General features: G+C 37.0%; 1 protein-coding gene across 2 annotated transcripts in view; it reads right to left on the reverse strand.

Annotated features, from left to right (window-relative positions):
* Positions 1-13,514, reverse strand: part of NBEA (neurobeachin) — a 510,817-nt gene that overhangs the window by 288,524 nt on the left and 208,779 nt on the right. For both annotated transcript variants that reach the window (XM_075050577.1, XM_075050576.1), the window contains exons 32-33: positions 5,764-5,918; positions 1,435-1,561 (exon numbers count right to left, since the gene is read on the reverse strand). In XM_075050577.1, the coding sequence (XP_074906678.1) occupies positions 1,435-1,561; positions 5,764-5,918 (282 nt within the window). The remainder of the gene's footprint in view (positions 1-1,434; positions 1,562-5,763; positions 5,919-13,514) is intronic.

Consider the following 13,514-nt stretch of genomic DNA (forward strand, 5'->3'; position numbering starts at 1 on the left):
ATTTTAAGTTATCTACATTTTTGATATTGTGTTCCACTTAAGTCTTTTCAGTCACTAACTTCAGTTACTACTCAGAGTACAACTACTTCTGAGTTCAAATTCTGACCTCAAAATTTGAATCCTAGATTTTGCAACTGAAGTTTTTCTTTGACTCCAGACAGAAACTTCCAAAATGCTTGTGAAAAAACAAGAACATTGCATTGGTTAAATTAATTGAAAAATAAACTGATTAGTGATCCAGTTTAATTTTAATATACTTCAGAACCTGAATGCTAAAAAAGATTTCACCCTCAGTGAAGCACCGTCCCAACATATGAAGAAGACAGAAAGCAAGAAGAGTGGTTTAATTACACCACGATTTCATTAGCTTGCCTCGTAACACTGTCAAGCAACAAATAAAGCCACAGAAACGGTCATTCTCTCCTTGGTCATATGCACCTTTGTGGAGTGGAGCAAACAGCCCTCGCACTTTCAGCCCGGGCCCGTTGCTGCGATTCCACCTGCACCACTCACCTGCCAGACAGCAGCAAAAAAAGGCATTTTTTGCACTATGTGCTAAATCACTGAAGCACCAATACTTTTTTTTACAGGTTACCTAGGGCCCTTGATTTAAGTTTCTTTCCTTTCCAGTTCATTAGGGAATGTAATTCTTTTGTTCATGAGCTTGCAAACTCATGAGCAGCGAGCTTGGTTGCTGTCTCCACTCGGATCTTCTCAAAACCATACCTCGACGTGCCCAGCCAGCTAAGGGACACTTGGCAACTCCCTAGTGCACCTGTGTCAGGTTTTTAGGGCAGACGTGTGTGTGCCTTGAAAAGGTCAAAAATTTGTCTTTGAAGCGTGCTGCGGCAGAACTGAACACCTTTACGAAATAGTAACCTCTTATAGAAAGATATTTAATAGGAATTTCAGAGGGCATTTTCCCGGCTGCCGGTCAGCGTAAGAGGGCTATTAGCCATCCCACGGCACGTCGCTTTTGCGACACCAGCTCAGATCTGGTGCACCATTTAGTCAGCTGCACGAATACAAGTCTGGTTTCGTCCTCTCCAATTTAAATAGGGCTTTTGTTTGCTCAGAAGAGGTTGTGTCTCTCTTTCCACTTGCTAGTGCTCCATTGCCTGCGTTCCAATTCTTACTATCATTACTGAGCAATGTAAAAAGCCAGTCAACTAGAAAATTACCTTTAATGAAGTTTTAGTATCTGGCATAGTTCTTAGAAGTTAGACTTTTCAGTGGAGTGTTATTTTAGTGTATACATTTTTAGTACCGAAAAAGTATATAAATACATATTGTACTACATTAATAACTACAATAATGCATATTAAATGAGCTGAGGTATATTTGTGTATTTTCTTCTTTTTATACTATTTTGTATGTATGAAGTTGTTGTGGGAGGAGAAATGATAATTCATTTAAAAGGTAGAACTTGTGTACCTCATGTTTTCAGCTGAATCCTCTGGCATTGGAGCAACAGTTTGGACAGCTGGGAGATTTTTGCTGGTAGCACCATTCACAAAGCTGGATGACGAAGAGGAAGAAGAAGATCCTGAGTCTACTGCACCTGTCCCCCAAAAGATACAGGTCTTAATTCAGTCTGAAGAAATATAACTTTTAGAGACTTTTAATATAGTCCTTGTCTCATTCGTCTACTTTTAAGTAAGGAAATAATGCTACTTATGCCAAAACAATTAAAACCATTCCATATAATTATCATATAAATTAATACCTTATTTGGCTAGTACAACAATAATAAACTTAAAAAGCTATTGAAAATCAGGCAAAATAAATCCTTACCTCATTTTCATTATTCCCAAATTATATTCCAAAGATGAAAACATTTTTACATCATCCTGTAAAGCAAGATCTTTCTAAAATAAAGGTATACTTAAGATGAGCTTGAGTGGAGAATAGAATTTCAACTTTTTTTTTAAAATATATATATGCACACACACACTTCTTGGCTGCCCATTTGCAACTACAGGCAGAAAATAAAATGCAAATCAAAAAAAATGACAGAGAAGATAGAAAATGTATAGTCCTTCAGGAAGTAGGGTGGAAACTAGTGTCTGAAGAGTATTAAGACTCTAATTTTACTTTTTCTGTTGCTTTCCTCAAGTCAAGGAGAATTTTTAGATCTTAAAAGTAGGGAGGGCAGTGGGGATATCATTTCAATGGCTTGTGAACAGCTGCCCGGAGAAAAGATGCAGACAGAGCATACATTTATACTTTATGTGATGCGGGTGAGAGCTAAGGGCTAAACTTAGACTCTAAATGCCAATCGATCATGGTTGCTGAAACGGCACGGCGAGTTCAGCCTCTCTGAAGGAAACCAGCGAAGGCTCAGAGCGGCGAGCCCCGTGATAAACGCTCCCCCCGTCCCCCCGCGCAGCACATCGCTGCGGGAGGGGTGGCAACCAGCGGCCTCGTAGTCGGAGCTGGCAGCCCACGGGACGGCGGCGCTACCAGCGATGAGGGCGACGGGCAAGTTTTATCCACGACAGCGACGAGGGGTGGAGAACCCCGGTGTAGAGATCAACGGCGTTATTCTGCCAGTTCTTCTACAGGGTGACCGGTAACTCCCTTTTGCCCGTCAGTTTTAGCAGTTGATATATCACTGTCCTTTGCATTACATGGGTATATATATTATTTTTCAGTTTCCTGCAAAGCTCTACAACACATTTATTGTTTCTTAACTACTTAAGCAGCCAGTTGACAGTGAAGTAGAGGTCAAATGCTGATAATGGTGAAAAATTCTCTGGCAGCAGGGGTGTTTTGTTTTTGTTTTGGTTTTTTTTGGTTTTTTTTTGTTTGTTTGTTTGTTTGTTTTTGCCTTTAAATAATATTTCCTGATAAAAGAATTAAGATAAAGATCAGAATTTTGACAGGCTCACTTAAGAAAACTTACATTCAAACTAGTATCAAAATGCAGCAGGATCTGCTGGGCTTGCTGACACTGGAGTAGCTGGTGAAGTTCAGGATTTAGACTAGGAACCGATTTAGTCTCCTGTTTTAATAATGCGAGTCGGGGGTGGATTGTGGCTTACACTGCGGGTTCTGACTTGGACTAAATAAAAATTGTAAATGTACCCAGACACACTGAGAAGGAAACACAAAAATATAAGGTAGGCCATCTCTCCCAACCTAGGAATCACAGCAACATAGCGAGCGATAGGGTAGCTTAAAAAAGATTAAGGCTTCATATATATGTGTGTGTGTGCATGCGTGTGCGCACATATTCGTATTATTTATATAATTTATATATCTATATTATTTATGTACATTATTTACAAATTTATGTTATTTGCATATTTATATTATCTACATTTTATAGTCATATATACATAGGTAAAAAATATTTTTATTGCTGCTTCCCTTTTCCTTCCAAAGTCAAATTTTCTTCATTAAGGTTGTTGTCTAAAAATGCAGTTGCTAAGCTGTTTAACCAGCTAGGCTCCCAGAAGTGAAGGTCAAACAGACCTAGAACTACTGGATTAACACAGAAGTGAGAATCAGGATATGAGTTACAGAAATCCAATCTAAAACCTATAAACCCAGTTTCTTACATAAAGAGATGAAGGAAGAAAACCTATCTTTCAAAAGATACGTTCAAAGCACTAAAAGGCCTTCAGGAACATACATCTCATTACATCGTGACAGTGACATTGACTACGACAGTGATGGCAGATGGAATGTAAACGACTGCAATCCATGAATAACTGAAAAAAAGAACACCTTTCACACAAGTCCAGCACAGAATATATCTCAAAGATAAAACTATTTCTAGAGTATCTGTGACATACTGTAAAAACAACTGTAAATAGGTTTGGGGGGACATCTAGTGTTTCTAAAAAAATTGTATACTGTTTCTTTTTTACCACAGGGGGGAAAAAGAAAAAAAAAAAAGTGCTGTTCAATGAAATTCTATATACAACTTCAAAATCATTAATAACATAGATAATTTCACAGACTACAAGTATATAAACCAGAAAGTATCTGGATACTTCATGTATATATCTGAAAAACTGACATACATAATCACTGTTTTAACTACCGTAGGCACAGCTTAATGAAAAATTGCAAAAAAAGCATTTTAATCTAATAGATATTTAGATGTTTTCAACGTGATATGACTTTTTTTTTACTGTCATTAATGTGTTTAGCATTTCTAAAATGTTGGTATAAAATTCAAATCTTTAAAAAAGGTTGGAGGGAAAGGACTTTTCAAACTATTTCTTAAGAGAATTTGTCAATAAAGCTCATTCAGATGAATTCAGGCATAAAAGGCTTTACTAAAGTATGCATATAGTTCTAATTAAATCTGATACTTGCTGAAATTCCATTGAATCAATACTTTTCCTTTATTCAAGCTAATCCATAGACTAGGAGACAAAAGCAGTTGCATTAAAAAATAAGAAAAAAAGATGCTATAAGATCTACTAAAAAAAAAAAGCAGCCTTTAATCCACAGTGAGTGTACCATGGTATCTGCAATACTGTCCTCTACTAAGAACAGTATTGGGGAAATGACTGATTTTTAAATGCAATTACTTACAAAGAAGAGCTACTACATTCCAGCCAAAAGAGTTCAGATCTTTAATCAGTGAGAAGACTGAAAAGCTTACACTATTCAGTATCATTTGGAAAACAAGGTTTCCAATGTAGGATATTTTTTGCATGACATAAGAGTACCTAAAAGAAAATCCATTCAAGATTAACAGAAGTGGCTACACAAATGGAGCTGTTCACAGAAGTGATAACATTATTCAGAGCATTCATTCCTCCCATCTGCCTCAGGATAATTAGATTTTAAGATTTTTTTTTTATCCTTAGAAAAACCAAAGTTCTATTACCAGGTATTAAAGGTAATCTGCAAAAGGAAAGAAAAAAAAAATGAGTGTGCCTTCATATTATTCCATGAAGCAGAAGGATGCCAAAAGCTTCCCCCTCCATTTTCTGCAATCCCAGGGAGATTTTCACTTTCTCAACCCTTGACTGAAGTTGTGATATCCTTGAAGAGAGCTCTTCCCTCAAGTGCTTTTGCTTAGTTTAGAAAGAAAACAGACCATAGCCAGACATTTCAAAGGGGTTTAAGTAAACATCAGTTGCTCTCAGTAAGGATCCATTTCTGAGTGGAAACCCCAGTCTCCATGGTCAACAGGCTGCCTCATGACAGACAAACCCATTATTACTATTATAAAGAATTAAAAAAAGAAGGTCTTGTCCTCCTTCTGTAGGTCACAATAAACAACTACTGATAAGACATGACTACAGCTAAATTAGGTAGGTTCTTACTGAAAAACCTGCCAAAAATCATGGCATAATTTTCGTTGACAAATAGTAATTACCCAAAATATTAACCCTCCACAATCTATGATATATTTTTTAAGTAGCTAGTTGTCTTTATTTTCTTTGACGCATAAGGAGGGATTAATTGGTATATATCATATACCCATACTCTACTGCAGAGCACTGGAGAAGTTAGCTCATTTCAGTTCTAAACTACGCTTATAAAACAGTATTAAGGCTATTTACTCACTTAAGGCTGTGCAAGTCCAATGTGCACTATCAAAGATTATAAACATACACCAAGAGAAAATGCTGGCTCTTAATAAAGGCCAAGATTTAATCTTTCCAGGTTTTTATTTCAGAAGTACAAAAACAGTAACAAAAAAGATGATTAAAAAAACAAAACACCACTAAAAGTAACAAAACAAAAAACAAACAAGAAAAAAATGAGGGTCACAAAAATATTTAAGGACAATACCTGTTGTATTAATCATACTTTTTGGTGTAGCTCCTGTTGCAGCAAATATATTAGGTGTACTACCCGGTGGCAGTCCACTCCCAGCTGTGGCAGCTCCAACTGTGGTTACAGCCAGACTACCTGGAGGGGGTTTCTTTACTGGTACCACCACACTCCTGTGGAAAAAGGAAATGGCAGATGACTAAAACTGCACAAGGGAGTCAACCACAGGTTTTGTTTACGATGGGATTATGCTGTGTTATGACGCCATTGCTGAGGAACATGTAATAACATCAGTTTTCTTAACCTTGCTGAAATACATTAATGGACCCTAAAACCATACTCCCATCCTTTGTCTCCAGCTTCATACCATTCTGAGAAAGTTTGTCCTTCAGTGCCCACGAAATGGAAAGACCCCACCATTTCATTGACATGTTGTGAACACTTCTGTTACCTGTGTTCTAGATTTGCAAAGAAAATGTGAAGTGTTGGAAACGATGCCAGCATACTAACAGTTTATATGCATGCCATCTTAATGAGTATGTTAATTTGTTGGTCTTACTGAAGTTATCCAAGATGACAATTTTTTTGCCAGTCACCTGAACATTTGAATATGGTAGTTGATTCTTCAGTACCATGCACATACTGATCTTGCAAATACAGTTGACTAACAAATGTAACTTTGCACTCAGCCTTCTGCAAAACTTTCATACTTATTTAAATCAACAGCACATGATGGAAATTGAACACCTAAAATGCAATGCAGTAAACATTTGCTTTCAGAGTATTGATGTCATGTCCATTTAAAGATAAGGTTTAAAAAGCAGCCTTGACAATTGGAAGCTTTTAAAAAGAGAACAGGGCTTTCATACAAAAAATCTGACATAATATCAGATATCTATAAACAACATTGCATTCAGACAAACACGTTCTCATATAATCTTAAACCACTCTCTTTTTTGTCAAATCTCAAAACTAAAAGACTTACTCTACATGTTAAAAGAGAAGGAGGAAAATATTAGACATTTAATTAATATTTTTTCAACAATGGACAGCTGTCATAGTGCACACAACTATGTTCACTTTTTTCCATTTAATTTTTTCATTTATCTAGAAAAAACCTGCTCCTAAAAAGTCTATTTCAGTAGAAAACCTAAGTGAAAAACAAACCTGAAACAAATCATATTTGTAAATATTAAAAAATGTATTTTCATCATCATCTGTACGTTTTCTGGTTAAGCAGATACACTTCTCTTTAAAATTAATCATTGTGATTGATAAAAGAGCAAGAAAATGCAACTATTTAGGGTAATAAGGCCACATTTTGCTCTAGAAGTTCCTTTGGTAATTATTTTATTACACTTCTGTGTAAGTAGGATGGCACATGATGGATCAAAAGGTGCAGAACAATTTTCTACAGTCATGTAGTTTGTTCATATAAGTTTAAATTCTCAGTCTCCCTGGATTTTACAGACTGGTGATGCAAATTGTATTGATGATGCCATTGTGAGAAATATATACAAGTGTTATTTTTTGTGATCTCCTCTTATATGATGACAATGCAAAACCCAATCCGTAAGCAATTTTTTTTCTTACTCTTTTTAGAGGGGTAACAGTGCCAGATGGTGTCTCTGAACAACAGTTTTACCACTACCCTGAAGAATGTACTATTAGAAAGGTAATTCTAGACGTATTGATGGTTTTCTGCCTCCCTCCATTTACATTAGGAGAAGATGAGTTTGCACAATGTAAGCTATTGATTAAGATACGTGACCCTAAAATAATTGCTTTTGTCTGTAGTTAATAATCTCTTACGATCATTGCCGATATGAAGTGTTTACATAGCAGCTGCTACAGGTGAAAAAAGCCGGGTCTACATGGGTTAGATTAACCTGCTCCATAACACCATGAAATTTCCTAAAATTAGCTCCTATCCACACACAAAGATCTCCAGCTCAATTAATACTTCAATCAAATACTTGAGTTCTGGTTGTTCAGGAACACTGAACGAGTACTCAAGAGCAGAGTCCTCGTACTGCCATAGAAACACAAGAAGAAATTAGGATTTGTATCTTAAGTAGGAGTATATCCCGATTATATTAATTTCATAAGGAAACTACTATCGTTACCTACAATCTTTGTAAAGAACTGCAACAGAAAGGCTAAGATTGGTGTGAATGAAGAATGAATGGGAATATTTGGGTGCTGAGTCACAAGAAGGAAAGACGCAGCAGGAAAAGGTGTCTTAGACTGGCCCATGCTCATGGCACGTAGATTATCAGGTCATCAAGACCACAGACGTGTGTGTAGCTTCACAAGATAACCAGACCTTGGAGACAGTAACAGTGAACAGTGATAACTCAAAGAGTTGGGGAAGGACAGAGAGACTGTTGGCAGCTCTGTAAGGGTAAAAAAAGGCATATCCAAAATGTGAAAATAGTTGCCAGCCTATGAAGAACCCAGGAGATGTGAGGAAGACTTGACAGCTGGTGTCCCCTGCTCTCCATGTCACTGCAGCAGATCCTGGACTTAGCATCTGGACACAAGCGTGGTGGGTGCCTGACTGCTGGACAGACCCCTTAGACACACGGCCATCCTAGTGTTTGCAAACGGGAGACAGAGTGGGAGTGAGTGAGATCTGGTTTGGTTTGGGTTTTATTTCAGTAAAATAATTTTTCCCTCTTACAAGATCTGGTATTGGTATCTGCTCAATTACTGATACAATTGCTGCAAAAGTATTTCCTATTTTCCTGCTGCTTTTCCAAAGAAGCAGCAGCTAAATTCAAGGTCTTCCTCCTTATCTTCAGACAACTCAGTGGTCTTTCAGAGTATCCAAAAGATCACCTAACTTTCCATAGCAAAGACCACATATGTCAACTTCACTTCTCAGACGTAACAGAATCATAGAATAGTTTGGGTTGGAAGGGACTTTAAAGGTCATCTAGTCCAACCCCCAAATGTACTGGCCTCCTATAAAGGCAATGACTCTTTTCTTAACAGTATAGTTTTAGACGGAAAATCAGGTCCGGTAGCAAGAAAGAACAATCCTGCCTGGATCCCAGAAATACTAATGCTCTACATATGGTTGACATTCTTCTGCAGGTCTGAATCAGGACATTAAGAGAGGTCAACAGGTCAGGTGTTATTAAATTACAAATTATCAAGAAACATCGAGAGAAACGTCTCCACCATAAGAATAGGCAAAAATCAGTGAGACATTATCAGCCCAGACTGAAAGAAAATGCAGCTTTCTGACATGTCATACACGATGACCTCGTCAAAATGTCTCATTCCTACTGATAAAACAAAATACAGCAAGTGAACACAGAATGACATCCAGATGAAGGAGACTGAAAATCTATGTACAACACAATAGAGTGGTCAAAAATGTGCAAAACAATCAGAGGAACAGCAGAACAAGAAAGGTGAAAGAGGATGACTGCTTTCAAGTAAAAAACCCCATCTTTTAACCAATCAAACCACTCCAACAGCACATATGGTGAAAACAGGCAAATCAAAACAAATCAGATTTATGAAAGAAGTATAGCTATCTACCTGAGCATGTGAATGGAGGAAAGAATTTAATGTGATAGATACCTTACATGTATCTGTCAGGCATTCAGGTGTTTCTTTCAGGGAGGAACAGAAACCTACAGACTAGAAGAAAAGGTCATACACACTTCCACCGTTTCATTTTAGGCCTTGCTTTATACAATGTACTTCAGGCTTCCTAAATGTTCCAAACTGGTCCACATCTTTCTGAATCACATCATCACGGTCTCAAACAATCCCCAATGAGTTAGTCAGAAAAAACTTAGTAGTAATTGGCTGCCGTGACTGATTTTGTTTCTCTGTTCATAGAGCGGTTTACAATTCTAAAAAGAATTGTGACTACTAATCACTGTTCTGTTACTCTACGAGTGTCCTTTTCAAATTGTAAACCTGAGCCCGAAGTCATTGTAATTCATATCATGCTCAAGATGAGCATTGTTGGTTCAACCTGCATACCACTTGTGCATTGCTGGTTCATTAAATAACCTCAGCAAATGGCTACAGGATTCTTCTGGGTATTGCATGAAATAACTAGATAGAAAATAATACCACCAACGTGTTGAACTGCAAAAAGAGAAAATGGAAGTTAAAAAAAAAATACTTTCTCAAATTAACTTTCCTTAAAGATTTAGCTACCCAGTGCTGGTGACAGACAAATCAGGCTATGCAGCACTATAGTTTCTTTCTTTTCCTCTGTGATCCACATTCTGTATCTCTTCTCCATTTTAAAATTTAAAGGCCTTCCAACCTAATCACTCTGGTCAATCAAGAGCTCAGAGATAAGCCTCCAATCCTGGATGTCTTGTGTTACCTATCTGAGCAGCAGCAATTAAATTAGAATCACTTTACGCTCTTCTGGGATATGTGAAACCTCTTAAGGCTGAATTAATATTCTTGCTCCTCCTTTCCTCCCCCACAGCAGCAGAAAGCATGAGGATTTTCAAGAAGTGCTCTTCAAAAAGCAGTACAGACTTCAGGCAAATTTTTCACAGAAGTACTCTGTGTCAAACAGCAACTTCTGCCAGATGCTTCAGAAGAAATCACAGTAGAAAATGGGGGACAATTATTACATGTTACTTTGTTCCTACAGTCAGATTAATCTCTGAAAAGAAAGCTTAGTATTGTCTGAAAGTTGTTCATACTCTCCATACCTATGGATGTGTCCCATCCTTTATGAAACATGTATATTGCCGATTACCCACTGTTCTTTCTGATTTCAGCCCCAGGTTGTGATTTCAGTCTGTAACAAGTGATCGTTAGTATGTACTAACAACACATTTTGAATCCTACTTTAGGCAACCTTCTGTTAGGCTGACCGCATTAAGATAAGACTCATCTGAAATCCAGAAGGAGAGATGTAACTCAGAATCAACAGCCATGGAGAAGTAAAACTGGATTAAAAAAATGTGAGGTATACTGAAGAGATATGGAAGGCTCACAGAAGGACATAATCTTTGAGGCTTATGCAAATGAAACCGTAGTGCTGAATGTCCAGTTATTATGGATTCTTTCAGTCATTTGATACCATACATTCATCAAAACACACAAATCTTAAAGGACATAAAATGATCCTAATCTACTAAACAAAAATTGCTTGCTTCTAAATAGAAGAAAGAGAATCATCTCAGGTGTGGTTTTAGGATGAGGACATGAAGATCATTGATCTTCACTCTCAGATCAAGCAGAAGAGTGAGCATTTATCCCCAGTGAAATTCCCAGCCACTAGTACCTCCTTTGCATTCAGGATAAATTAGCTGAAGCATCTAAAATGATCTAAAATATTGACAAGAAACAAGGAAAAACTGTAAGAGATTAAAAAGCTAACTATCAAGAATGATGAATGGTCTTGGCTGAACAGAGAAATTGGAAATACTGGAAATTTAATAAGTTTGAAGAATGTGAATAGAATATAAGTGAAAATGCCATGTATTAAATGCCAGAAACATCATCGAATAAAGAAAAAAAAACATAAAGAAACAATCCATATGAGGTATAGACCAGGGATGGGCGAGGAACCTAACCCTGTACAGATGATGCAAAAAAAAACCAAAAAAGCAAGAGCTAAAAAGCAGCAGTCCTGTAAAACTCAATACAGCTTTAATAGTGATTTTACAGAGGCCTATTGGGGTAAAAAAAGCAAGACAAAAATTCAGTACAATTTCCATCTGTACAGCCAGTGAATCAGAGAATGGAGAGATGCTGGTTTCTCCTGATAAAACATACCTAAAACTTCAGTTGAGATATACCCACAGCTCCATGCATATGAATACGAAAAGACACACGTCACACGGGTTATAAGAAGAGTTTTGAAAGAGCTACCTGTGTAGAGACTGCTAAATGATGGACAAGGGGAATAGGATTACAGCTTGATGAAAAAAAATGAGGGTTAATATACCCAATTTTGGTTGACTTGAGCCTATTACTAAATTTAAGATGAATTTATTCTAAACAAACAGCTGAGGTGTGCTTCCACCTCATCCCCCATTTTATTTAGTAAATGAGTGGCTAAGAGACTCTCTAGGAACACAGAGATTGCAACTCCAGCTCCCTTCTCTGTCTAACGGGATCTGAAACCATACCTCCCATCCTCCGGAGCGTATTTTAACTGCCACCTTAGGAAAGATTCTAGACAGAGGAGCTCTCAAGTCTTTCCCTTGGACCACAATCTCCACTGCACAAAGATGAGAAAAATTCTTGAGAGTCAACTGGAACCCCAGATGAGTGACTTCATTCCCACATTACTGATTAGATTTTTTGTTCACAAACTACTGTGATACCCAAAGTAATGGGGAATGCAATGACTAAGTACAGACAGCACCTGTAATGGTCCCTTCTGATTCATGGGAGAGGTGCTCTGTTTTCTCCAATTATTTTTCATTATGAACTTTAGAAAGTAATCTTTTCTGTTGGGAGAGGACTAAAACATATTTATTCATAACTCATTTTTATTAAGTTTTCAGGAACATCAAATCTATTTTTCAGCGATCATCTTTTGGAGAATCTAATGACTCTAACAGGAATATAACTTCCTTATTTAGCTATTTTATTTAAATGACTGTGTAGACCAGTGCATGTCAATGATCTCCCAAAGGTGGGCAATAATACAACAGATAAATATTGAACCTCTCTATTTGAACCTTCAGTGCATCTTCTCTCACAGTTCTTGTCTTTTTCCCATTCTGTCAGTCAGTATAAAAAAAAAAGTTTATTTCAGTAAAACACACAGATTTCACAAGATGTCCAGCTTTTCTAGCATATAAATACCTTTAAAACTGGCCCCAAGAACCTTCTAAGGGGGAAAAAAACCCCCAAAACCAAGACTAAAATACTTCAAAAGTGTGTCCTTCAAAATATTTCGGTGGATGCTTGTAAAGACTTCACTGAGCATGTGACCTATGCAAACTCATAGTATTCCAATTTATGAAGTGATAATGGATTAAAAGGGTATAAGGTATTTAATAGCAGCAAAAATAACTGATCTTCTCATTTCCAGGAACTCAAGATTTTCTGCTTGTGCAAGCACACTTCCTATTGAAATAATTCTGTTAAGTACAGAAAATATATGTAAATTACCTCACTTTGAAAAATAATGAGACACAAAACCGTGAGCATTCTCAATTTCAATAATAAGGCCCCTCTAAAAAAACCCTACTAGAAAAAAGTAGAGTGGAACAAACATAAGCTTCAGAATGCAGTACTGGGTAGAATCACAAATAAATTCACAAATGTTAACGGTCTAGGTTGTGTCTAGTGGGACAAATGCAAATTGACAAAAAACCAGAAACAAGAAATCCCCAAACCCTAAAAATCAATAATGGGGACTGATTTTTGTCAGACAAAAGATGAGAAGACAAAAAGGAATTATTGGTGAGTTATGCTCTATTAGTTGCAAATCTAGGTGAAATAACCCTTTGTGTTTGCTTCTAAAAATGTCATCCTGGATGCCATTTTCAAGGAATTCAGTCTGACGTTAAAAGACATGTCATAACTTTGAGGATCCAGGCTCCAGTGTCCCAGAAATCTGTTTATATAGCTCTTAATGTAATTACAGCTACCTTAAGACAGATGAGGCAGAAGGCAGCAATATATTGAAAACTAATTGAAAAATGCAGTTGTCCAGAAGCACTTGTGGGGAAGAGGTCTCTGAAAAGCTGCTCAAAGCTTCAGAGTTTGAAGTGAAATTTTTGATGTTGTCACTCTCAATCTATTGAAGGGCTGAC

Source organism: Buteo buteo, chromosome 18 (genome assembly GCF_964188355.1).
Source record: "Buteo buteo chromosome 18, bButBut1.hap1.1, whole genome shotgun sequence".
Lineage (NCBI taxonomy): Eukaryota > Metazoa > Chordata > Aves > Accipitriformes > Accipitridae > Buteo > Buteo buteo.